Below are 27,443 nucleotides of genomic sequence, written 5' to 3' on the forward strand. Positions count from 1 at the left end.
TGATCATAAGAACTTGACTTATCTTGAGTCTGCTAAGCGGTTGAATCCTAGACAGGCTCGTTGGTCGCTGTTTTTTGCCCGTTTTGACTTTGTGATTTTGTACCTTCCGGGCTCTAAAAATGTGAAGGCGGATGCTCTGTCTAGGAGTTTTGTGGCCGACTCTCCGGGTTTGTCTGAGCCGGCGGGTATCCTCAAGGAAGGAGTAATTGTGTCTGCCATCTCCCCTGATTTGCGGCGGGTGCTGCAAAAATTTCAGGCTAATAAACCTGATCATTGTCCAGCGGAGAGACTGTTTGTCCCTGGTAGGTGGACCAATAAAGTTATCTCTGAGGTTCATTGTTCGGTGTTGGCTGGTCATCCTGGAATCTTTGGTACCAGAGAGTTAGTGGCTAGATCCTTTTGGTGGCCGTCTCTGTCGCGGGATGTGCGTGCTTTTGTGCAGTCCTGCGGGATTTGTGCTCGGGCTAAGCCCTGCTGTTCTCGTGCCAGTGGGTTGCTTTTGCCCTTGCCGGTCCCAAAGAGGCCTTGGACACATATCTCTATGGATTTTATTTCTGATCTTCCCGTTTCTCAATAGATGTCAGTCATTTGGGTGGTCTGTGATCGCTTTTCTAAGATGGTCCATCTGGTACCCTTGTCTAAATTGCCTTCCTCCTCTGATTTGGTGCCATTGTTCTTCCAGCATGTGGTTCGTTTACATGGCATTCCAGAGAATATCGTTTCTGACAGAGGTTCCCAGTTTGTTTCAAGGTTTTGGCGAGCCTTTTGTGGTAGGATGGGCATTGACTTGTCTTTTTCCTCGGCTTTCCATCCTCAGACTAATGGCCAGACCGAACGAACCAATCAGACCTTGGAAACATATCTGAGATGCTTTGTTTCTGCCGATCAGGATGACTGGGTGTCCTTTTTGCCTTTGGCTAAGTTCGCCCTTAATAATCGGGCCAGCTCGGCTACCTTGGTTTCGCCATTTTTCTGCAATTCTGGGTTCCATCCTCGTTTCTCTTCAGGACAGGTTGAGTCTTCGGACTGTCCTGGTGTGGATACTGTGGTGGACAGGTTGCAGCAGATTTGGACTCATGTAGTGGACAATTTGACCTTGTCCCAGGAGAAGGCTCAACATTTCGCTAATCGCAAACGCCGTGTGGGTCCCCGACTTCGTATTGGGGATCTGGTTTGGTTATCTTCTCGTCATATTCCTATGAAGGTTTCCTCTCCTAAGTTTAAACCTCGTTTCATTGGTCCGTATAGGATTTCTGAGGTTCTTAATCCTGTGTCTTTTCGTCTGACCCTTCCAGATTCTTTTTCCATACATAACGTATTGCATAGGTCATTGTTGCGGAGATACGTGGCACCTATGGTTCCATCTGTTGATCCTCCTGCCCCGGTTTTGGTGGAGGGGGAATTGGAGTATATTGTGGAGAAGATTTTGGATTCTCGTGTTTCTAGACGGAAACTCCAGTATCTGGTTAAATGGAAGGGTTATGCTCAGGAAGATAATTCCTGGGTTTTTGCCTCTGATGTCCATGCTCCCGATCTTGTTCGTGCCTTTCATGTGGCTCATCCTGGTCGGCCTGGGGGCTCTGGTGAGGGTTTGGTGACCCCTACTCAAGGGGGGGGTACTGTTGTGAATTCTGTGGCAGAGCTCCCTCCTGTGGTCACAAGTGGTACTTCGGCTGATTCTCTCTGTGAGCTTCTGTTGGTGGAGGGAAGTGGTACTGCGGCTTCTGAGTTTCCTCCCTCAGGTGATCTGGTGAGGTCGTTAGGTGCTTCTCTACTTAACTCCACCTAATGCTTTGATCCTGGCTTCCTGTCAATGTTCCAGTGTTGGACTTGCTTTTCCCTGGATCATTCCTGTGGCCTGCTGCTCTGCATAGCTAAGTTCTTCTTTGCTATTTGTTTGCTATTTTTTCTGTCCAGCTTGTCTAATTTGTTGCTGGAAGCTCTGGGACGCAAAGGGTGTACCTCCGTGCCGTTAGTTCGGTACGGAGGGTCTTTTTGCCCCCTTTGCGTGGTTTTCTTTAGGGTTTTGTGTAGACCGCAAAGTTATCTTTTCTATCCTCGCTCTGTTAAGAAAGTCGGGCCTCACTTTGCTGAATCTATTTCATCTCTACGTTTGTCTTTTCATCTTAACTCACAGTCATTATATGTGGGGGCTGCCTTTTCCTTTGGGGTATTTCTCTGAGGCAAGGTAGGCTTATTTTCTATCTTCAGGCTAGTTAGTTTCTCTGGCTGTGCCGAGTTGCATAGGCAGAGTTAGGCGCAATCCACAGCTGCCTCTAGTGTTGTTTGGAGAGGATTAGGGATTGCGGTCTGCAGAGTTCCCACGTCTCAGAGCTCGTTCTATGATTTTGGGTTATTGTCAGATCACTGTATGTGCTCTGACCGCTATGTCCATTGTGGTACTGAATTGCCTTTCATAACAGTCATGGTCTGCTGTTTCTGGGATTAGGTGGTTTTAGGGTTAACTTGGATGGCCTCCCTCTGGGATTCTGAGAGGCTTTTTATAGCCTCGTTGTGGAGCCATCCTATGTCGCTTATACTCTGATCCTTGGCCGAGTGTGTGTAACCCTGTTGTGCCTGTGTTTTGTGCCTGTGCTACTTTATGCTTGTCTGGTTCTGATCTGGTTCTGTCCCTGTTTCGAATTCTGTCTGTCTCTTTTGTACTGCGCTGCTATCTCTGTGTATGACTACTTGCTTACGTTCTGACTATTCTCTGCTCGCCCCTTCTGTACCGCGCCGCCCTCTCCGTGTATGACCCCCGTTTGTACGACTTGGGTTTTCCTTTCCTCTATTTCAGGGTGCCTGTAAAATCCTACACTAAGCGTTAAGCCCTGCCCCCTGTGTTCTCATGATCGTAGGTCCTTCTGTTTTCTGCTACCTTCAGCATGCTGCACAGGTCCCGTCTGCCTGAGCTTTCCCTATGCATTCTGACTGCGGGCTCTCCCGCAGTGTGGGTGAGTCACCCTGCTCAGCCGTGGCAGCGCGCCAGTGCTGACAGGGTCCTGATATTATAAGCGACCCTAATTTTTTAGGTTGGGGAAAGTTGTGTGATTTTCTGTGCAAATTAGCAGTATGGATCCCATGCACGCTTTGGCTGATCAGGTCAAGAACCTGACTCAAATGTTCAAGACACTCAGTGTGGAACAGCGTGCGATGGCCCATATCCAGCAACAGTTGGTGGGTACTGTGCAGGGAGTTGTCGCTGAAGGGACTCCTAGTTCTGGGGGTAGAGATGTCCCCTGAATCTCCGGTCAAATTGCCAGATCCTTTCTCAGGGGATAAAAGAGAGTTCAGATCCTTCAGAGAAGGATGCAAGCTTTTTTTTTCTCTAAGGCCCCGCTCCTCTGGGGAACGAGTTCCAGAGGGTGGGGGTCATCATTTCCCTACTTTGGGGTGCTCCACAAGGCTTTTCTCTATCTCTTTCTGCCCCAGAGAGAATGACTGTTGATGGCTTTTTTGAAGCCCTGGGTCGCATAAATGATGATTCTGAAAGGGTTCGTATGGCTAAAGATATGGTGATGAATGTGTAAGGATTCTGGACTTTCCTGGTGTCTGTTCGCCCTGATCCAAGATGGAGTCTTGGATCTCGCCCTGTCATGGAACTTCCTGTCCTGACTATTTAAGTCCGGGTCTTGTGTTCACCTGTGCTTCAGTATTTTGTGCTGCTGGCTCCTGAGCATCTGCCTGCTTGCTGGCTAACTCCCTGCTTCTGCTGCTTACTACTCGGTGGTCTGCTTCACCCCATTCAGCTACCTCTCGCCCCTGGAACTGCTGCGACGTGCAGTACACCAATGGAAGGATTTCCTTTGTGTACCAAACTGTTCCCAGTGTTGTGCCTCTTTGCACAACCACACCAGGTGAGCAAGATTCAAGCTGTGCTTTTCTCTCCAAGAAAGATGTACTCATCTACTACGCTTAGATAGCGCTCTCCCTCTTTCTCCCCTCGTCCTCTCTTTTCCAGGACGTCATTCACATGAAGCATCATCTGTGAACAATTGGACTCCTACTAAAAAGTACTGTGCACATGTGTAAGCAAGTTTTGCTGGACTTCATCTTTTAAGTACTGTGTGCATTTGCACTATAACCTTATTGGACTTCCTCGTTTAAGTTTCTTGTTTGCTTCCACATAATTTCCTTGCTGGACTGGTTCACATTAGCAGTCGCGCCCCGCTACTCAGATTGCTGTGATTTTCAATATAGAGCTGAGGATCTCGTTACTATTGCAGGAATATCTGTACCATGTTTTGTTCGCTATTCTGTTTGTTGTGACTTTCTATATAGAGCTGAGGACCTCGTTACAATTGCAGAAATATCTGTTAGTTCTGTTTACATTTCTGTTTTTGAGTAAATACATCTTTTGTTGCAACTTTGCTCTCAGACTGGCTTTATCCCATGCTATCAGATTCTGTAGTACCCTTATAATTATTACAGAATGTGCTCCAGGGTAAATGCTCGGCTGAGTGGTTCTGTGCGGAGTTCCGACGCTGGGCAGCGGAGATCTCGTGGGATGATGCTGCCCTTCGGGGCCTATTCCGCAGAGGCCTGTCTGAACACCTCCAAATGCACTGGCCCTTCATCCTCCACCAGACACTTTGGAGGATGCCAAGCAGTCCGTATGGACTGCAGGCTTTGGGCTAGGGGTATCATGCAGTCCGAGACATCTATATTCTCCGGCAGCAAAGAGACTGGTATCGCATCTGCTACTCCTGAGCCTATGAAAGTAGGCGTCAACTTTATCAGAGAAAAAGAGAGAGAACGTCACCGGGAGAAACAGCTCTGTTTTTACTGTGGTGAGTCCGGTCACTGGAAAAAGGAGTGTCTATTGTGTCCGTCATCCTCCAAGGCGACGGGAAACGACTAGGTCTGGGTAGTGGTCGAGGAGGCTGCTCAGACCTTAAGGCACTTTCTTCCTCATGTGCTAAGGTTTTTCTCAAGGTTGAACTGTTGGTTGACAATTATCGTTTTTTCTCTACAGCACTGGTGGACAGTGGTTCATCTCTCAACCTGGTCAGCTCTGATATCATTTCCCAACACCAGATAGGGACAGTCAGGCTTCATACCCCACTTAAAGTCATGGCCATCGACTCATCTCCTCTCACCCAAACTAGGATTCTTTCTGTTTCTGAGAAATTTGTGTTGAAAATTGGTTCTTCCCACATGGAAGAAATTGAATGTTTTGTTATGGACAAATTGCCCGCAGGGCTGGTTTTGGGCATGCCGTGGCTTCAATGCCACAATCCTATGATTGATTGGGAATTGGGGGAGATTGTCAAGTGGGGGTCCAAATGTGTTGACTGTTACCATAAATCTGTTTTTGTGTGAAAATTGCAAAACCTGTCTCTGTGTTCTGTTAGTCTGGAGGGTATTCCGGAGTACCTAAAAGACTTTTAGGACGTTTTTTCAGAAAGTGAGGCCGAGGTGTTACCCCCTCATAGGCCATTTGACTGTGTGATCAATCTTATTCCAGGAGCCAAATTGCCCAAAGTTCGTTTGTTTAATTTGTCTGGTCCGGAGCGCCTGGCTATGAAAAAATATATTGTTGAGAGCCTCCATAAGGGGCACATAAGACCTTCAGTTTCCCCGGTGGCAGCGGGGTTTTTCTTTGTTAAGAAAAAAGGTGGCAGCCTACATCACTGCCTCGACTTTCGAGAGTTAAATAAAATCACGGTCAGGAATACATATCCCCTGCCTTTGATTTCCGATCTCTGTAATCAGCTCTCTGGATCCAGATGGTTCTCTAAATTGGATCTCAGAGGGGCCTGTAATCTGATAAGGATACGGGAAGGGGATGAGTGGAAAACTGCTTTTCTTACTTCTGAGAGATTATTTGAGAACTTGGTAATGCCGTTTGGTCTCACAAATGCACCAGCGGGTTTCGAAAATTTTATTAATGTTGTGTTCTCGGACCTCATTGGCCACCTTGTAGTTGTATATCTGGATGATATCCTGATTTATTCTGCCGATAAACAGTCACATTTGTTACATGTTAAAACTGTATTCCAGAAGCCCCGAGAAAATCAATTGTTTGTCAAACTCGAGAAATGTTCATTTTTTTTTGTTCAAGAGTTGTCATTTTTAGGTCTTATAATCTCACCTCAGGGGTTTCGCATGGATCCCAAGAAGGTGCAAGCTATTGTGGAGTGGGTCCAGCCTCGGGACCTTAAAGGACTCCAGCGCTTCTTGGGATTCGCAAATTATTATCGCAAGTTTATTAAAGGGTTCTCACAGATAACGAAGCCTCTCACTGATCTCACTTGTAAAGGGGCAAATGTCAGGAATTGGTCCCCGTTAGCTAAACAGTCATTTCTAAAGCTAAAAAACTGTTTCACATCCGCTCCTATCCTGGTTCAACCCGACCCTTCTATGCCATTTGTGGTTGAGGTTGATGCTTCTGAGGTGGGGGTGGGGGCAGTGTTATCACAAGGACCGGCTTCCCTAACTAATCTCAGGCCTTGTGCCTATTTTTCAAAGAAATTTTCTCCCGCTGAAAAAAATGATGACATAGGCAATAGGGAGCTCTTGGCTATTAAATTGGCGTTCGAAGAATGGAGGCATTTTTTGGAGGGGGTGGCTCACCCTATTACATATATCAAATCTGCTAAGAGACTGACTCCCAGGCAAGCCCGCTGGTCACTTTTTTTTTTCCCAGATTACAGTTTTTCATTACTTTTTGTCCAGGGTCAAAAAACGTGAAGGCTAATGATTTGTCATGTGGTTTTGAACCATTGTCCATCCCCCATTCTTCAACCCAGTATCGTGGCTGCCGAAGTGTCATTGAAATTGGAGCAGGAGACTGAGCCCCCACAATCTTCAGCACCAAGGTCCAAACCTGAAGACAAATTATTTGTTCTGCAACATTTGTGTACCAAACTCCTGTGGGAGTTCCATGATTCGAAGTTGAGTGCTCATCCGGGTATAGCGGCCACGCGAGAAGCAGTGGCAAGAGTTTTTTGGTGACCTTTAATGGCTTCGGATGTCAAGAAACATGTCGCTGCATGTGGAATTTGTGCCCGTTCTAAAAGCTCTCATTGCCGGCTGGGGAATTGGTGCCTTTACCAATTTCGGGAAGACCATGGACTCCTTTGTCCATGGACTTCATTACCAATCTTCCATTGTTCCTTTGAAATACTGTTATTTGGATAATTGTGGACAGATTTTCTAAATTAGCACATTTTGTACCCATTGCAAGCTTACCTTCAGCAGAGACTCTCTCTAGACTTTTTCTTTCCCAGGTGGTATGCTTGCACGGGGTGCCTATGAATATTTTGTCAGATAGAGGGACTCCATTTGTGTCTAAGTTTTGGCGGGCATTTTGGAAAAAATTGGGGATATCTTTGTCATTTTCCTCAGCGTATCATCCAGAAAGTAACGGACAAACTGAACACACCAACCAGTCGCTTGAACAAATTCTGCAGTGATTGACTTCTTCCCTGCAAAGTGACTGGTCTGATGCCTTACCGTTAGCAGAGTTCGCCATCAACCACCGGGTAAACCAGTCTACCGGTAGGTCACCATTTTTTGTTAATTATGGGATAGATCCTCATTTTGGTGAATTCTCTCGTATGGATTCCGATTGCCCGGGGGCAGAGGACAGGATCAATTGTCTCAGGGATCTTTGTTCAAAGGTTCGACTAAATATTTCAAGGGCTCAGCAAAAATATAAACGTTTTACAGATAAAAAAAGGGACTCTGCTCAGATGTTGCGATGTGGAGATAAAGTTTGGCTTTCCACACGGAACATAAGCCTTCGAGTGCCCTCCGTCAAACTTGGACCTAAATTTATTGGCCCCTATGAAGTCATGGAAGTGGTGAACCCGGTAGCCTATCGCTTTCATCTGCCCCCCTCTTTAAAACTCTGTAATGTGTTTCATAGGTTCTTACTTAAACCTTTGGGGTCAGTGAGGGAGGATTCAGACGCCGGTTCTTCTCCAGTCTTGGTTGATGGGCATATGGAGTTTGAAGTGCAACATATTGTGGACTCCACGCAGGTTCAGGGATCTTTGCAAAATCTGGTGCATTGGAGGGGATACGGCCCGGAGGATCGGTCTTGGGTACTAGCCAAATCGGTACATGCTGACCGCCTGGTTCGTGCTTTCCACGCCCGACACCCTGAGAAACCTGGGGGTCCGGAGGCCCCCGTTAAAAGGGGGGTACTGTCATGGTCTGCTGAGTTTCTAGGATTAGGTGGTTTTAGGGTTAACTAGGATGGCCTCACTCTGGGATTCTGGGAGGCATTTTATAGCCTCATTGTGGAGCCCTCCTGTCGCCTATACTTTGACCCTCCCTTGGCCGAGTGTGTGACCCTGTTGTGCCTGTGTTTTGTGCCTGTGCTACTTTATGCTTGTCTGGTTCTAATCTGGCTCTGTCCCCATTTAGAGTTCTGTCTGTCCCTTTTTGTACTGCGCTGCTATCTCTGTGTATGACTACTTGCTTACGTTCTGACTATTCTCTGCTCATCCCTTCTGTACCGCGCTGCCCTCTTCGTTTATAACCCCCATTTGTATGACTTGAGTTTTCCTTTCCTCTATTTCAGGGTGCCTGTAAAATCCTGCACTTATCTCCAGTAGCAGGACGCTAAGTCCCGCCCCCTGTGGTCACATGATCGTAGGTCCTTCTGTTTTCTGCTACCTTCAGCACGCTGCACAGGTCCTGTCTGCCTGAGCTTTTCCCGTGCAATCTGACCCCGGGCTCTCCCGCAGTGTGGGTGAGTCACCCTGCTCAGCCGTGGCAGCACACCGGTGCTGACAGGGTCCTGATACTTAGGATTGGACTGCTTTTTTAGGTTGACATGTTCTTTAATTAGACAGCATGAACATAAGCAAATTTGCAATTGGGGAGAGAAAGGACTATGGCCATTTCGCGTGTAATTGCTTCAACGGGTTACTATTTGCTGTCCTCTCCTGCAATCAGAGTTTTTATTTTTCGTAGTGTACAGCTAGCTTCCATAGATCTTGGTCAACAGTGCCTGTTTTAACTGTGGGAAAGAGTAGGCAGTAGTTACATTCCTGGAGAGAAGTTAATTCCTAGCATACAATCCACCTCTCTCTAGCTCATTTATTTTCATACAGCAGTTAGCGGCTCACCTCCCTCATCCTCTCTCTCAGCTCCTGACAAGATGCTGTTATAAATCTTGCAGAATCACCAGCCCACAGCAACAGTTCTCTGATTTTACTAAATAGTCAATGCAAATGAGTCAGTATAATGTTCAAACCATCAACTGTTAGAGTGTAAATCAAATTTTATTGGACAAATCTCCCAATGATAAGTTGTTTTTATTTCAAAACTGAGAACTCAGAATGCACTACTCCTCTGTATAATGGAGTTTCCAAACATTTTATTGGTTTTAATAAACTGAAAATGGTAATTTGTTGAATTTGCAGCATTAGAAGGTCATATTTACTTAAGTCAAAAGCTATTTAATTGAAAAGCATCTTAACGGGCTAAGTTACATAGCACCCCTTGTGCCTTCATAATTTGTGCATCTATTGAACTTGTGAGTTTTTTTAAGGTTTCTACTTGAATTCATTGCAATATGTCAGAATAGCCTCCGAGAACTGTTATTTTAATGTGGAATTCGCACCCACCCTGATAAACACTTTGGTTGATGATACTCCAAAGGTTCTCAATAGTTTTGAGGTCAAGGGAGAATGGTGGCCACACTTTGAGTTTTTTACTCCTTTTCTACCCAAAGCAACCTATGATTCAGATGTCTTCTTTGCAGCATGAAATGGGGCATTGTCATGCACGAAGATGATTTTGCTACAGAGAGCAATGTTTTTTTTGCACCATGAAAGTGGTCATTCAGAAACTCTATATACTTTGCCAAGGCCATTTCACACCTTCATGTACCCTAAAGTGACCTACCAGCTCTAGTCCCATGATTCCAGCTCAAAACATGATTCCACCACCTCCTTGCTGAAGTCGTGGACTTGTTGGGACATGGTGGCCATCCATCAACCATCCACTTCATCCATCTGGATCATCCAGGATTACACGGCTTTCACCAGTAAACAGAACTGTTGCAAAAGTATTCTTCATGTATGTCTGGGCCTATTGCAACCATTTTATGCCCGTGGAAGAAGCGAGCAGCGAAACAGCATCTGTCAGGTGTGAGGGGAACACTGCACTCCTTGTGACCATCCCTAGGCAGGTAAATGGTAGACATTTTGTCTAAGTATGGCTTTAAGTAGGACTTAAGTTCAGGATATAATTATAAACCACCTCTTCTCTGCTGAATTTTCTGGTATGAAGCACTTTGGGATATGTGTACCGCAGAGCCCATGAGTGAACTGCATTGAAACCTTTTGTGATCTTCTCAACCCATGGAACCAGCATGATATCAATACTAGGACCCCTATTCTTCACCCCATTTACCTCCCAACCATTATTTACATATTTCAATAATGGTCTGCAGTAGTTTCCCCTCCTTTATTGGAGGTCCCTTTCCCTGTCTTTTTAGTTGGTTTTATATTTTTTGCAAATTAATACAAATATATTGTTTTATCCTGAATTGGTTTGGATTCGCTTCTTATCAGGTGGAAAGACTGCCCACCTGCTTTTGTTGTTTGATGAACTTTGAAGTGCCTAACACTAAATATATTTTCTGGACCTATTAGTTTGATTGCAAACATTTCTGCTTGTGAGCACTGTTTAAGGAGTGGATGAATAGTAGGTTTATGCACATTTGATATCCTTTGGAATATCTCACATCTTGAGGTTTGCGGGACTCCAAAGGCACCAGCAGATTCAAATACGTTTGCTGCTTTGTAATTGTAGTTTAGCAGCTGCTCTCTTAATCCGATGAATTTGTCTAGAAGAAACCTTTCTCATTATGCCTTTATCTGCTTGAACCTGACTATGCTTTGTATCAGTCACAAATCTCTTCACAGTATGATGATCCAACTTAAATTTTTGTGAAATATCTGATGTTTTCATACCTTGTCCAAGGCATTGTGCTATTTGACAGTTTTCAGCAGCAGAGAGATGTTTTTTCCCATATTGCTTGAACCTTGTGGTCTGCTTAATAATGCGGAGCAGCCTTCATAAGTAGTTTTCCTTTAATTGGGCTTACCTGGCAATCTAATCATTAAAGGTATTTGAGATTGATTTTAGTGATCCACAGATCCCTGAGACACAATACCATCCATGAGTTTAGTTGAAAAACAAACAAATTACATGGTTATGACATTTAAATCTTATTTGCATAATAATCTGGAAAGCGATGTACCCAATTTACTTCCTATGACTGTAGCACCATATATCAGCTAGTCAATAAGACCTTAACCCTTCATAACCTTGGGATTTTCCATTTTTCCGTGTTCGTTTTTCGCTCCCCTCCTTCCCAGAGCCATAACTTTTTTTATTTTTCCGTCAATATGGCCATGTGAGGGCTTATTTAATGCAAAATAAGTTGTACTTTTGAGCGACATCATTGGTTTTAGCATGTCGTGTACTAGAAAACAGGAAAAAAATTCCAAGTGCGATGAAATTGCAAAAAAAGTGCAGTCCCACACTTGTTTTTTGTTTGGCTTTTTTGCTAGGTTCACTAAATGCTAAAACTGACCTGCCATTATGACTCTCCAGGTCATTATGAGTTCATAGACACCTAACATGGCTAGGTCATTTTTTTATCTAAATGGTGAAAAAAAATTCCAAACTTTGCTAAAAAAAAAAAAAAAAAAAAAAAATTGTGCCATTTTCGGATACCCGTAGCGTCTCCATTTTTCATGATCTGGGGTCGATTGAGGGCTTATTTTTTGCGTGCCGAGCTGGCGTTTTTAATTATACCATTTCAGTGCAGATATGTTCTTTTGATCGCCCGTTATTGCATTTTAATTCAATGTCGTGGAGACCAAAAAAAGTAATTCTGGCATTTTGAATTTTTTTCTCGCTACGCTGTTTAGCGATCAGGTTAATGCTTTTTTTTATTGATAGATCGGGCAATTCCAAATGCGGCAATAGCAAATATGTGTAGGTTTGATTTTTTTTTTTATTGATTTATTTTGAATGGGGCGAAAGGGGGGGTGATTTAAACTTTTTTTTTTTTTTTTTATTTCACATTTTTTTAAACTTTTTTTTTTTTTTTTTTTTTTACTTTTGCCATGCTTCAATAGCCTCCATAGGAGGCTAGAAGCTGGCACAACTCGATCGCCTCTGCTGCATAGCAGCAATCATCAGATCGCTGCTATGCAGCAGGAGTGCTATGAGTGCCGACCACAGGGTGGCGCTCATAGCTACCGGGGATCAGTAACCATGGAGGTCTCAAGGACCTCTATGGTTACTATACAGAAGCATCGCTGACCCCGATCATGTGACGGGGTCAGCGATGCGCTCATTTCCGGCCACCCGGCCAGAAGCGGCAGTCAGCGTTTGACAGCGGCATTTAACTAATTAATAGCGGCGGGTGAATCGTGATTTCACCCGCCGCTATTGCGGGCACATGTCAGCTGTTCAAAACAGCTGACATGTCCCGCCTTTGATGCGGGCTCACCGCTGGTACTATCCCGTCCGAGGTGAGAAAGGGGTTAATATCTCAGTCTTGGTCAACCCCTTTTAACTTTTGATCTTGCAAACAATAGGAAATTGGATCACAAAGTATAACAAGATGCAGGTGTCATGACACAGCTGTCGGGTGATGGCTTCTTCCCTGTCCCTAGCACTAGGGGGTGCCCTAGGTCACTCTGCTACTCAGGATACTACAGATGGCAAAGATTCCAGGGCCTCCGCCCTTGCCTTATCTCCTAAGTTAGTCCTCTGTCAGTCCTCCTCCCCCACACAGGGAAGACGGGGCGCTTCTGTACACCATAGTACACCAACCCGACAAACAAGGCAAAACGAACAAGGGTTAACAAAACTCCAGGCATGTAAATATTTACTCACATGTAACAGAGGAATGCAACTGGATGTAAAGGTAGGGGAATAAACAAAAGCAGAGAAGGATAAGGAATTACCATAGAAACCAAGCAACAGTCACTAATAACTCCTTCAACTCTCCTCATATATGCTCCTCTCCCACCATTAGCCATGCAGCAAATGCTAGCTCTAACAAGGATTAGTAATAGAGCCCAGATTATAAAGGGAAAAGGAGTGGCTAACCGAGCACAGGTGTGAGCACAGGGATTTCCAACATGGCAGATTAATCCTTGTTCTGCAAGAAGAAATGAACACATTTAAAATGAAGGAGAAGTGCTTCTTCTCAGTGCTGGAGTAGGAGCAATCAGACGCCACAGTCTTCTGGCTCCACACTGTCGTGGTAACCCCGTGATCGCAGGCTTGGCCTGGCCCACAGGAGAATAGGAGAATCCTCCATGGGCCCCTGTGCAAGTGTAGGGCAACACCCTATTATATGAGCAAATTGGCACGATATACTTGATCACTATGTACAGATAGAGGCAGCATCTTATTCATTTAACAATCTATTCAGTTCATGGTTATGTAAATTTTGGATTGTGAATAATCTCACATTTGCATGTAGTTGAAAAGTGGGGCCCTGGAGTTGGTTACTGGTGGGCCCTTAGCAGGCAGTCGAGTCCGGCATGGAAAAGACGCTTATAATTCAGTAATACTAATATAGATAGAAATATACAATTGTTACAATGATTGTTTTTTTTCCTTTTTGTCTTTCATCCAAGGTATAACTTGCAATCCTATTCAGAGAATGAATCTACGCAGAGTTTTGGTAAGGCTTTATGTTCTCAGTACAGGCCATAATTGAGATAATTCATATTTTACTCATCTTCCTAGTCACTTATTATTGTAGACATTTTTAAAATGTCCACTGCAACCAGCAGTATTATCTCCTGATAGATAGCAATGAACAGATAAGTAGAGAGAGTTAAAAGTTGTATACAATGTATCTTAATATACGGTTTGTGTTGTAGGATATCCTATCAAGTTCACTATACAAGAGGATTATACATTTCCACAAAAACAGAATAACCAGGTAAGATGTGGAGATAATGAGAATGGCCATTTTGACATTAATATGATATTATTCACCTGAAATCTATAATAACGGAATCTACTGGTTGGTATATAGAGCATGGCTGATTATTAAAGGGAATCCATCACCAAGTTTTAGCCTTCAAATCTGAGAGCAGCATAATGTAGAGTCAGAGACACTGATTTCATCGATTGGTCACTTGCAGGTCTCCAAGCTGTAGTTGCTATAAAATCACTGTTTTATCAGCTGAAGATCAATAGAGGACTATTAAATAGTGATGAGCGAATATACTCATTACTCAAGATTTCTCCAGCACGCTCAGGTGTCCTCCGAGTATTTTTTAGTGCTCGGAGTTTTAGTTTTCATTGCCGCAGCTGAATGATTTACATCTGTTAGCCAGCATAAGTACATGTGGGGATTCCCTAGCAACCAGGCAACCCCCACATGTACTTATGCTGGCTAACAGATGTAACTCATTCAGCTACGGTGATGAAAACTAAATCTCCGAGCACTAAAAAATACTCGGAGGACACCCTACCGTGCTCGGGAAATCTTGAGTAACGAGTATATTCACTCATCACTACTATTAAACCTACAGTCATGTAGTCCTCCATATTCAAGAGCTCTGTATAACCCCTCCTTCACCACTAATTGGCAGCTTTCTGCCTATGCATAGTGTACAAAGCCGCTGCCAATCAGTGGTGTAGGTGGGGTTATACAGAGCTCACCATTTAGAGAGCTGGTAGATCTGCAGCAGATATAACAGGATTTTTTATCAAAACTGCGGCACGAAGCCAAGTATGTGATACATTGCTAAAATCGGATTCTCTGCCCCTACATCAGTCTACTCTCAGATGAGATATGAAAAATCTGGTGATAGATTTCCTTTAAAGAAAACCTGTCTGCAGGATTCAGCCCTATAAAATAATGGCACTATGATGCTGATTAATATGATACCTGATGTAAAGGGATTCACTCGGTGACTGATGAATACTCTCCATGTGAAGTTTTCATAAAATGATGTGTTCTGTGTGCTTCGGGGTGGGACGTGCGGCAGGGTCTTCTTCTGGTTCCCACCCCCACACCAGCCGCTTCAGCTTCTTGTACAGATTATTCAGTGACCTGCATCCTTTTTAAAATCCCGCATCGCTGTCATAATTATTGTGTGGACGGTGCTTGTGCAGTGTGAGTCGGTGTCTTGTATTTAGGACTTCAATAAAATGGCGCATGCGCAGATCAAAATTTCGGCTCAGTAAATTTTTCACGGAGCCAAAATCTGGATCTGCGCATACAGGTAATTGAATGCAGAGGCTAGTGGGGGGGTGGAGAACTAGAAGAAGACCCTGCCCCCATGTATTGCCCCAAGGCACATAAGACGTCATTTTATAAAAACTTTTCAAGGCGAGGATTCATCAGCCACTGAGCAGATCCCTTTACATAAGGTATCATATTAATCAGCATCGTAGTGCCATTATGGCCATGCCTTTAGTTTATAGGGCTAAATCCTGCTGACAGGTTCTCTTTAAGAGGTGGTTGTGGAAAAATACAGGAAGGCACATGTACGACTGTTACAAACTTAAAGGTAATCACCTATTTTTATTATTATATTTCTTTTAAAGTTCATAAATTCTTTTTTGTTTAAAGAAGTATTCCCAGAATCAGACTGGGGGTTCTTTGTGTTGAAAACTTAATATTATCTATCTAAGAATGTCTGATTTTCAAAAAGTGTATCATTTCTCAGCATACACAAAAAGCGGGAAGGGAAAATGGAAAGTCAGCTCACCACCTCCAGGAGCACCTTGTCTGGTAGAAGCAGTCAGCACGGAGCCAGTCCAGCGACAGTTATCCAGAACAGGGATATAGTGGATAAAAAAATAGGCTTTATTGTATCAAGATATAAAATCAATGTGCTGGCCACCTTAACCAGTGATATGGTGCAATAAAGGCTATTTTTTTATCCACTATATCCCTGTCCTGGATAACTGTCGCTGGAGATGACCTTTTTTCCTCCGCATTTCTCAGCATTTACCCCCTAATAATCCCATCTCCATGCATTATTTATCTTCTATTGTTAATGGAGATGCCACCCGGTGGTTCTTACTGGTTGAGTATTCGTAACTCCTCTAACCTCTACCAGTGACTGTCAAGCCACTGGGGCAGCACGGTGGCGCAGTGGTTAGCACAGCAGCCTTGCAGCGCTGGAGTCCTGGGTTCAAACCTCACCAAAGACAACATCTGCAAGGAGTTTGTATGTTCTCCCCATGTTTGCGTGGGTTTCCTCTGGGTTCTCCGGTTTCCTCCCACATTTCAAAGACATACTGATAGGGAATTTAGATTGTGAGCCCCATCGGGGACAGTGATGATAATGTGTGCAAAACTGTAAAGCGCTACGGAATATGTTGGCGCTATACAAAAATAAAGATTATTATTATGGAGATGCCACCCGGTAGTTCTTACTGGTTGAGTATTCGTAACTCCTTCTCTAACCTCTACCAGTGACTGTCAAGCTAAGTTCTCATGAGCGTATTTTCAGTCCGAGTGCTCGCCTTGAAAAAGCCGACATCACTTGGGCCAATATTATTCAGCTTGGCTGTTCCGATGGTTTTTTTCCTGGACCGAAACAAATCACAGCAATTTAAATAAATGAGTGGGCAAAAAAGTTGGATCACATTTCACTATATTTGGCCTTGTAAATTTTAATAACTGTTAAACTATAAAAACAATTACAGTACATACGGATGACGATTGAGATGGACATCGCCTGTCTTTTTCTAGATGAAACTCGGATGATTTTTTTTATACTCTTGTGTGACATTAGCCTCACTGTAACATTCTGTTAAGAAACTGCCCATGTTCTCGCTTGCTGTCCTCAGTTCTGGCTGAGCATGCACAGCTTAATTTTGGATCAAACAGATAACCTGTTCCTGCCTGTTACCATTACCAAAAGGCATTAGGAAGCTTATTCCAAACTGATGATTGAAGTTAAAGGAAATATGTCAATAGGCTATATAATCTGAGAGAAGCATAATGTAGGGGTATAAAACCTGATTCCATGGATGTATCACTTATGGACTGCTTGCTGTAGTTTGGGTAGAATCCCATCTTGTAGCAGTGATTTGTATGCTGAGCTGTTATAACCCCACCCACACCCCTGATTGGGAGCTTCTTGATTGGCCTGCATGTGAGACCTGGTAATGCAGTGATAATCTCCTGGTAATAAAACATTTTTTGTATTAAAACTTCAGTACACAACCTAATATGGCTCTTTGACCCTAGATTAGTAGCACCGCTCCAAAGCTGCTATAAAAAAAAACCCGCTGGAATGGTGCTTTAATGCAGAGTCTGCAGTGAGCTCTAAGGCTCCCTCTAGTGGTGAATGTTGGCTTTTAAATCTTTTTTTGAATATGGAATTTGGAGCAGTTTTTTAACAAACTGAAAAATCTCGCTCTAATGACTAATATCTTTTACTTTAAGGCTTGGTTAACACTGCATTGAGGCTTACATTTGGCATTGACACAAACAAACAACCATATGCCCAATATGTATAACTGTGTGTGACTGTGCAGTGGCATATATCTTCCTTTAGAAGAATAATTGTATATGTTCAGATATCCTGAATATTTTTGTAACCATTTTACTATGGACGGACTACACCTCAACAAACCTGGGAAACACACATTCGCCAGAAAACTCGCTACACTCATCAGGCGGGCGTTAAACTAGAAGAAGAGGGGACGGGAAGAAAAACATTAGACTCGAACAAAGACGACCCAGGAAAACATACTCAGAAGGGAGGTAAGAACATTTCTAAAACAATCCACAGTGAGGAGATTGGAACAAAACAAAATCCTCTAAACTGCATGCTCGCAAACGCCAGAAGCCTGACAAACAAGATGGAAGAACTAGAAGCAGAAATATCTACAGGTAACTTTGACATAGTGGGAATAACCGAGACATGGTTAGATGAAAGCTATGACTGGGCAGTTAACTTACAGGGTTACAGTCTGTTTAGAAACGATCGTAAAAATCGGAGAGGAGGAGGGGTTTGTCTCTATGTAAAGTCTTGTCTAAAGTCCACTTTAAGGGAGGATATTAGCGAAGGGAATGAGGATGTCGAGTCCATATGGGTTGAAATTCATGGAGGGAAAAATGGTAACAAAATTCTCATTGGGGTCTGTTACAAACCCCCAAATATAACAGAAACCATGGAAAGTCTACTTCTAAAGCAGATAGATGAAGCTGCAACCCATAATGAGGTCCTGGTTATGGGGGACTTTAACTACCCGGATATTAACTGGGAAACAGAAACCTGTGAAACCCATAAAGGCAACAGGTTTCTGCTAATAACCAAGAAAAATTATCTTTCACAATTGGTGCAGAATCCAACCAGAGGAGCAGCACTTTTAGACCTAATACTATCTAATAGACCTGACAGAATAACAAATCTGCAGGTGGTTGGGCATTTAGGAAATAGCGACCACAATATTGTGCAGTTTCACCTGTCTTTCACTAGGGGGACTTGTCAGGGAGTCACAAAAACATTGAACTTTAGGAAGGCAAAGTTTGACCAGCTTAGAGATGCCCTTAATCTGGTAGACTGGGACAATATCCTCAGAAATAAGAATACAGATAATAAATGGGAAATGTTTAAGAACATCCTAAATAGGCAGTGTAAGCGGTTTATACCTTGTGGGAATAAAAGGACTAGAAATAGGAAAAACCCAATGTGGCTAAACAAAGAAGTAAGACAGGCAATTAACAGTAAAAAGAAAGCATTTGCACTACTAAAGCAGGATGGCACCATTGAAGCTCTAAAAAACTATAGGGAGAAAAATACTTTATCTAAAAAACTAATTAAAGCTGCCAAAAAGGAAACAGAGAAGCACATTGCTAAGGAGAGTAAAATTAATCCCAAACTGTTCTTCAACTATATCAATAGTAAAAGAATAAAAACTGAAAATGTAGGCCCCTTAAAAAATAGTGAGGAAAGAATGGTTGTAGATGACGAGGAAAAAGCTAACATATTAAACACCTTCTTCTCCACGGTATTCACGGTGGAAAATGAAATGCTAGGTGAAATCCCAAGAAACAATGAAAACCCTATATTAAGGGTCACCAATCTAACCCAAGAAGAGGTGCGAAACTGGCTAAATAAGATTAAAATAGATAAATCTCCGGGTCCGGATGGCATACACCCACGAGTACTAAGAGAACTAAGTAATGTAATAGATAAACCATTATTTCTTATTTTTAGTGACTCTATAGCGACAGGGTCTGTTCCGCAGGACTGGCGCATAGCAAATGTGGTGCCAATATTCAAAAAGGGCTCTAAAAGTGAACCTGGAAATTATAGGCCAGTAAGTCTAACCTCTATTGTTGGTAAAATATTTGAAGGGTTTCTGAGGGATGTTATTCTGGATTATCTCAATGAGAATAACTGTTTAACTCCATATCAGCATGGGTTTATGAGAAATCGCTCCTGTCAAACCAATCTAATCAGTTTTTATGAAGAGGTAAGCTATAGGCTGGACCACGGTGAGTCATTGGACATGGTATATCTCGATTTTTCCAAAGCGTTTGATACCGTGCCGCACAAGAGGTTGGTACACAAAATGAGAATGCTTGGTCTGGGGGAAAATGTGTGTAAATGGGTTAGTAACTGGCTTAGTGATAGAAAGCAGAGGGTGGTTATAAATGGTATAGTCTCTAACTGGGTCGCTGTGACCAGTGGGGTACCGCAGGGGTCGGTATTGGGACCTGTTCTCTTCAACATATTCATTAATGATCTGGTAGAAGGTTTACACAGTAAAATATCGATATTTGCAGATGATACAAAACTATGTAAAGCAGTTAATACAAGAGAAGATAGTATTCTGCTACAGATGGATCTGGATAAGTTGGAAACTTGGGCTGAAAGGTGGCAGATGAGGTTTAACAATGATAAATGTAAGGTTATACACATGGGAAGAGGGAATCAATATCACCATTACACACTGAACGGGAAACCACTGGGTAAATCTGACAGGGAGAAGGACTTGGGGATCCTAGTTAATGATAAACTTACCTGGAGCAGCCAGTGCCAGGCAGCAGCTGCCAAGGCAAACAGGATCATGGAGTGCATTAAAAGAGGTCTGGATACACATGATGAGAGCATTATACTGCCTCTGTACAAATCCCTAGTTAGACCGCACATGGAGTACTGTGTCCAGTTTTGGGCACCGGTGCTCAGGAAGGATATAATGGAACTAGAGAGAGTACAAAGGAGGGCAACAAAATTAATAAAGGGGATGGGAGAACTACAATACCCAGATAGATTAGCGAAATTAGGATTATTTAGTCTAGAAAAAAGACGACTGAGGGGCGATCTAATAACCATGCATAAGTATATAAGAGGACAATACAAATATCTCGCTGAGGATCTGTTTATACCAAGGAAGGTGACGGGCACAAGGGGGCATTCTTTGCGTCTGGAGGAGAGAAGGTTTTTCCACCAACATAGAAGAGGATTCTTTACTGTTAGGGCAGTGAGAATCTGGAATTGCTTGCCTGAGGAGGTGGTGATGGCGAACTCAGTCGAGGGGTTCAAGAGAGGCCTGGATGTCTTCCTGGAGCAGAACAATATTGTATCATACAATTATTAGGATCTGTAGAAGGACGTAGATCTGGGTATTTATTATGATGGAATATAGGCTGAACTGGATGGACAAATGTCTTTTTTCGGCCTTACTAACTATGTTACTATGTTACTATGGTTTTCAATAAAGAAAAATACCAGTGTGTCGACATATTTTGTCAAACGAATGCAAAAAGGTTACTGTTTTAGTATACTTTGGCTAATAAAAACCTATGAGCACAAGATAGCGAAGTAATGACATGCCACATACACTTGTCAGATTGACAATCATCTCTTTTATGTAGGTGAAGTGTTATATCTTTACCAAACAGTTAGCTACTAATAACATTTCGGCATGACCAGACGACCATATGAGTATATGAGGTTTCCCAACTTCCCTCTGATTGAAGATATCAGCAAAAAGAAGGATCAGGCTGCTGGATCTCAACATGTGTGATCCTTTTTTCTCTCGGGAGAGATAAGAAACCACCAGAAGTGTTTATTTTTATTGTTAACAGCCTTCAGCTTGATCTCGAGCCATGGTGACTTAAGGCCCCATCACACATAGCGAGATCGCTAGCGAGATCGCTGCTGAGTCACAAGTTTTGTGACGCAACAGCGATCTCAGTAGCGATCTCGCTATGTGTGACACGTACCAGCGATCAGGCCCCTGCTGTGAGATCGCTGGTCGTGTCGGAATGGCCTGGGCCATTTTTTGATCGTTGAGGTCCCGCTGACATCGCTGAATCGGCGTGTGTGACGCCGATTCAGCGATGTCTTCGCTGGTAACCAGGGTAAACATCGGGTAACTAAGCGCAGGGCCGCGCTTAGTAACCCGATGTTTACCCTGGTTACCATCGTTAAAGTAAAAAAAAACAAACGCTACATACTTACCTACCGCTGTCTGTCCCAGGCGCTCTGCTTCTCTGCTCTGGCTGTGAGCGCCGGGCAGCCGGAAAGCAGAGCCATGTTTACCCTGGTTACCGGGGACCTCGGGATCGTTGGTCGCTGGAGAGCTGTCTGTGTGACAGCTCTCCAGCGATCAAACAGCGACGCTGCAGCGATCCGGATCATTGTCGGTATTGCTGCAGCGTCGCTATGTGTGACGGGGCCTTTAATGGATGAAAGCTCTTCAGCTTAACATTTGAATAGGGGCATACATAATATAAAACAAGCACAGTAATTTTAAACAATACAAGTCGCGATTGTTACAGAAGGAGAGAAGACCCAGCCTGCGAGGGCTCACAATCTACAAGGGATGGGTGAGGATACAGGAGGTGAGGGTAGAGCTGGTTGTGTAGCGGTTTGGTGATTACTGCATGTTGTAGGCTTGTCGGAAGAGGTAGGTCGCCAGGTTATTTTGAAGGTTTCCACGGTAGGCGAGAGTCTGACATATTAGGGTAGAGAGTTCCATAGTAGGGAGCATGCGCGGGAGGAATCTTGTATGCAATTGTGGGAAGAGGAGATGAGAGGGGAGTAGAGAAGGAGATCTTGTGAGGATTGGAGGTTATGTGCAGGTAAGTTCCGGGAAATTAGGTCACAGATGTATGGAGGAGACAGGTTGTGGATGGCTATGTATGCGATGGTTAGGGTTTTGAACTGGAGTCTCTGGGTATTGGGGAGCCAGTGATGGGATAGACAGAGGGAAGAGGCCAGGAAATAGCGGGGGTATAAGTGGATTAGTCGGGCAGCAGAGTTTAGAATAGATTGCAGGGGTGAGAGAGTGTTAGAAAGGATACCACAAAGTTGGAGGTTGCAGTAGTCAAGCCAGGAGCTGATGAATGCATGGACTAGAGTTTTTGCAGATTCGTGATGGACAAATGTACAAACCCAGGAAATATTTTTGAGCCGAAGTCAGCAGGACGTGGAAATGGCTTGAATATGTGGTTTGAAGCTGAGATCATAGTCAAGGATTACCCCAAGGCAGCAAGCTTGTGGGACTGGGGAGAGTGAGCAGCCATTTACTTTAATGGATAGGTCTGTTGGGTTAGTCGAGTGATATGGGTGAAATATGATGAATTCTGTTTTGTCCATAATTTTGGAAATCTAGTAGAGAAAAAGGATGAAATAGCAGACAGGCATTTTGGTTAGTAGGGAGGTGATATCTGGTAGATCTGTGTGTCATCAGCATAGCGGTGATACTGCGAGCTGTGAAATTCTATGAGCTGTGCCAGGCAAAAGGTGTAAATAGAGAAGAGCAGGGGACCTAAGACTGAACCTTGCGGGACTCCGACTGATAGGGGGCGAGGTGAGGAGGTGGTGTGTGAGTGGGAGACACTGAATGTCCGGTATGTTAGGTATGACAAGACCCAAGATATGGCAAAGTCTGTCATGCCAAGAGATGAGAGGGTCTGTAGTAATAGTCCACTGTGTCAAAGGCAGAGGACAGGGCCAGGAGGAGGAGGGCAGAGCAGTGTTCCTTGGCTTTGGCAGTTAGTAGGTCATTGGTGACTTTAGTTAGGGCAGTTTCAGTGGTGTGATGCGGTTGTAAGCCAGATTGTAAGCGGTCGAAGAGGGGGCAGGAAGTGAGATGGGAAGACAGTTTGAAATGGATATGTTGTTCCAAAAAAACCAACGCAATACCACACAGATCAAAATGCCGAGAAATTATACAAAGGCATAGGATAAATAAAATATGGCTTTATTGATGAAATGCCTATGATTACATAAAAATCAAGAAAATAATTTTTTATATCTGTTAAAAACACTAATAGATAATAAATAATGACGCGCAGTAACAGGATATAAAAGGCTGTATATATATCTCTTTACAGCAATAGCACCCCCCAAAAATTGCCAGGATTACACTCAAAATTGGCTGCACAAAAAGAATCACTACACAGGGGAACAATTTGAAAAAAAATTTCTGTTGAGTTAGGTTTTTGAGCTGATTTATACTAAAATTGACATGCTGATTCCAAAAATGTAGTCAGTTTTTTTTCTAGCACGTCAAGTTTTTCCTCCACAACTTACCTGCCAGAGAAGCACAATTGCACTGATATCTGTAATAAGACTTGTTATCTGATTACAATTCGACTCATATAGAGCTACGTGGCAACTTGTAAGAGTAGTCACAACTTTGTCATGCCTATTTCTTATATATTTCAGTTTTTGTTCATATTTGTACTATTTAATAAAAAAAAAACACTTTTTAGGTACAGTAGTTTACATAGTTTTGCGAAGACAAAAATCCTATAGTTCAAAAACTTGACGTGATAGAGAGAAACTGAGATCATTTCTGGATTCAGCATCCAAAAATTAATTAAGAACAGTTGTCTGACCTAACTCTTAAAAAACTGTGTTCCCCAGTGCTATACAAAAGAAGTGCAAAAAAACAAAACCACTCTTCTATATTTATACACAAAAAACAACAGTGTGCAATGTTGCAAATAAAGTGACCAAGTGCAAAATAATAAGTGACAAAAATATATTAATTTATATAATACTATTGCACAACTGTGTCAATGCCAAGAAGAATATATATATGACAAAAATTGCTAAAAAGACAGCATATAGCTGATAATGGATGTCTTATACCAGACAACATCCAAAAAGTGCCTCCGTAGAGCTGCCACAGAAAAAATATAGTGATATGCCAGTGTACGACAAAGATTAAAATATAAAAAGTAAAGTGCACAAGTGCGGTTATATTTTAACACACGATTATAACAAAATGTGGCACCCACAGCGAAAATGTGCAGCAGTACAGCCTGAGATAGAGTTAATATATACCTGATGGGGTTAATCCTGTATATGCGCTCACCCGACGCGCGTTTCGGAACCTTATTTTTCCTTCGTCAGGGGGGCGAAGAACCCAGCTGAGATGAGTGGACAGGGAGGAGGTGCTGGGGAACGGAGGAGAGAATTGAAAGTGTTGAATAGCTGTTTAGGGTTGTGAGATAGGGAGGATATGAGAGATGAGAAGTAGGTTTGTTTTGCTGTTTGCGAGTGTGGTCTTGAAAGTAGTGGGGGACTGTTTGTATGAGATAAAGTGCTCATTGGAGTGGGGACTGGTAGCCCGTCTCAGTTCTTTGGTCAGGCTGGTGTGCCAGGGTTGTCTGTTGATTTTGCGAGCTCTAGTATGTGAGAGGGGCGACCAATTCGAGAGCTGCAGCTATTGTGGTGTTATATACTGTAAAGCGGCAGCGACACCCGCATTATGTAGGAAAGTTATGCCTGTAAGAGGGAGAAGGGAGTCAGAGAGTGATTGTGGATCGAGGTTGTGAGGATGCTAATGGCCGCGTAGTCAATGGACGGTATGTGTCACAGAGATGGCTGCTCTCTGTGATGTAACCCAGAGTATTTTTACTAGTGCACAAAAGCTCATTTGGTGCACGTGGGACCGGGTTATGGGTAGCTATGAGAGATGGGCGGGTCTGGCTACCCACATACTGCACCTATGGGTGTGGTTAACATATATAGTAATGAAGGCTGGTGTTTGGCACATGGTCTATGTGCTGGGAAGGAGAAGGCCTCCTGGGTGTCTGACTCCAGACCTAGCCTGAGTATTGGACAGTACCCCAGCCTGTGTCCCCACAGGACTGGCGGAGCAGAGCCCTGCTATGGACATTTTGTATTTTCTTTGCCTGATCTAAAGGCTGTTTATTTTCCACATGAACGTTTAAAGGAACAAGCCTCCTGTTTTCCTCCTGTCGCACCCGACAGAGTACAACCCCTATAAGGTGTTTAAGATTTCTGAAGAGGAGAGGGAAGATAATGTAATTATGTTGTGGTCAGAAAGAGGGAGGGGTGAGTTACAGAGGTTAGATAGGGAGCAGACGCTGGTGAAGATGATGTCCAGTGTGTGGCCATCATTGGGAGTGGCTGCAGAAGACCATTGAGCGAGGCAAAAGGAGAAAATGATCGATAGACGTTTAGCGACAGCTAAGAGAGGTGTCAATGGGGATGTTGAAGTCACCCATAATGAGTTATTTCTCCCAATTACACCCCCACATACCCTCTGTGAATCCAAATCAATTTGGCGATGGGAATAACCCATTTCTAAACAAATCCATCCAGACCTGTCACTCGAAGCAAGGATCACCAAGCTATGACTTGCCTACTAATCACTGGAGAAGGTCATCATGGTCAGAAGAATAGAAGGAACAAGGCAAGAGGAAGAGCAGCAACCCAATGGTTTGATAAAATGAAGACAACCTCCAACTGGCTGTCATTTACCGGCCCCCAGGGCCAGCCACTGCCTTCTTCGACCACTTCACCACCTGGCTACTTCATTTACTTTCCGCTGACATCCCCACCGAAGAAGAAATCAGCCGTCAGCTATCTACAATGTATAAGCAGCTTTCCACAGCCTGCTGCAAGGGAGTAGGAAGATGTCCTGGTTGAACAAGTAAAATCTAGCAGCTTGTGTATTGTATCATTGTTTGTTTCTGCCCTATACTGCAGCTGCTACAAACCTCCTGCCCTATTGTCCAGTCTCTTATATACCATTCACATCATGTGTGATTATACATTGTCAAAGGAGTCAAATGGCTTTATGACTGATGCAAGTACATTTTCCACGAAGGTCATATTACCATAAGAATAAAGAAACACAAAAGAACAGAGGTAAAGAGTTAATCCAGTTCCACGCTTCTACTTATTTTCAGAGGCAATAGGAAGACATTGCTGTTACGCTATATAAACGTTTTGGCCGCTGAGAGTTTACAGGTTATATTGAAATTGATGTCCTTATATTTTTACTGTAATTGCAGGAGTCTTTCTTCCAAAGCTAAAAAAACTCCCAACAAAATCAAACAGTCCTAACTGCTCATACTGACCCTTAAAGGTATACACCTGTAATTTTACAATTCCTCCTTGCACGCAGCACTTTAATTATTGTTTTAGTTATTGAAAGTAGTGACCATTTATCGGTCTATTAAACCTTTAGCTTTGCACATTGCACTTTGTATGACACATTATTGTGAGTCTGTATCTTTTACACTAAACCACATTAACCCCTTTGTGACATTAGACGTAGTATCCCGTCGAAGTGGTATGGGCCCGTATGACCACCGACGGGATAGTATGTCTAACGCGACCAGCTGCGCTCACAGGGGGATTGCGGCTGGGTGTCAGCTGGCTATCACAGCTGACATCCGGCAGTGTGTTCCGGCGGCATGATTGTTCCGATCATCTCCTCCGTCCTCCTCCCTGCAGGCCCCAGATCCAAGATGGCCGCAGGGCTCCTTATGGGTCCTGCAGGGAGGTGGCCTCCTGCAGTGCCTGTCAGATCGCTGATCTGACACAGTGCATTACCCCCAAAAAATATTTACATGTGTAAAAAAATAAATAAAAATAAATCCTAAATAAATAAAAAAATATATACATTGTTCCAATAAATACATTTCTTTATGTAAATAATAAAAAACAATAAAAGTACACACATTTAGTATCGCCACGTCCCTAATGACCTGACCAATAAAACTGTCCGACTAGTTAATCCCTTCAGTGAACACCGTAAAAAAAATAATACTAGGTGAAAAACAATGCTTTCTCATCATATCGCCGAACAAAAAGTGGAATAACACGCAATCAAAAAGACGGATATAAATAAACATTGTACTGCCGCAAACTTCATCTTGTCCCGCAAAAAACGAGCCACCACACAGCGTCATCAGCGAAAAAGTTTAAAAGTTATAGCCCTCAGAATAAAGCGATGGAAAAATAATTTTTTCTATAAAATAGTTTTTATTGTAAAAACGCGCCAAAACATAAAAAATGATATAAATGAGGTATTGCTGTAATCGTACTGACCCGAAGAATAAAACCGCTTTATCAATTTTACCAAATGCGGAATGGTATTAACGCCCCCCAAAAGGAATTCATGAATTGCTGGTTTTTGTTCATTTTGCCTAACAAAAATCGGAATAAAAAAGCGATCAAAAA

At 43.2% G+C, this 27,443-nt stretch overlaps 1 protein-coding gene across 1 annotated transcript in view; it reads left to right on the plus strand.

Annotated features, from left to right (window-relative positions):
• Positions 1 to 27,443, plus strand: part of LOC138664469 (V-type proton ATPase subunit S1-like protein) — a 152,396-nt gene that overhangs the window by 62,769 nt on the left and 62,184 nt on the right. The window contains exons 2-3 of the mRNA XM_069751199.1: positions 13,632 to 13,678; positions 13,881 to 13,942. Coding sequence (XP_069607300.1) covers positions 13,632 to 13,678; positions 13,881 to 13,942 — 109 coding nt within the window. The remainder of the gene's footprint in view (positions 1 to 13,631; positions 13,679 to 13,880; positions 13,943 to 27,443) is intronic.

Source organism: Ranitomeya imitator, chromosome 1 (genome assembly GCF_032444005.1).
Source record: "Ranitomeya imitator isolate aRanImi1 chromosome 1, aRanImi1.pri, whole genome shotgun sequence".
Lineage (NCBI taxonomy): Eukaryota > Metazoa > Chordata > Amphibia > Anura > Dendrobatidae > Ranitomeya > Ranitomeya imitator.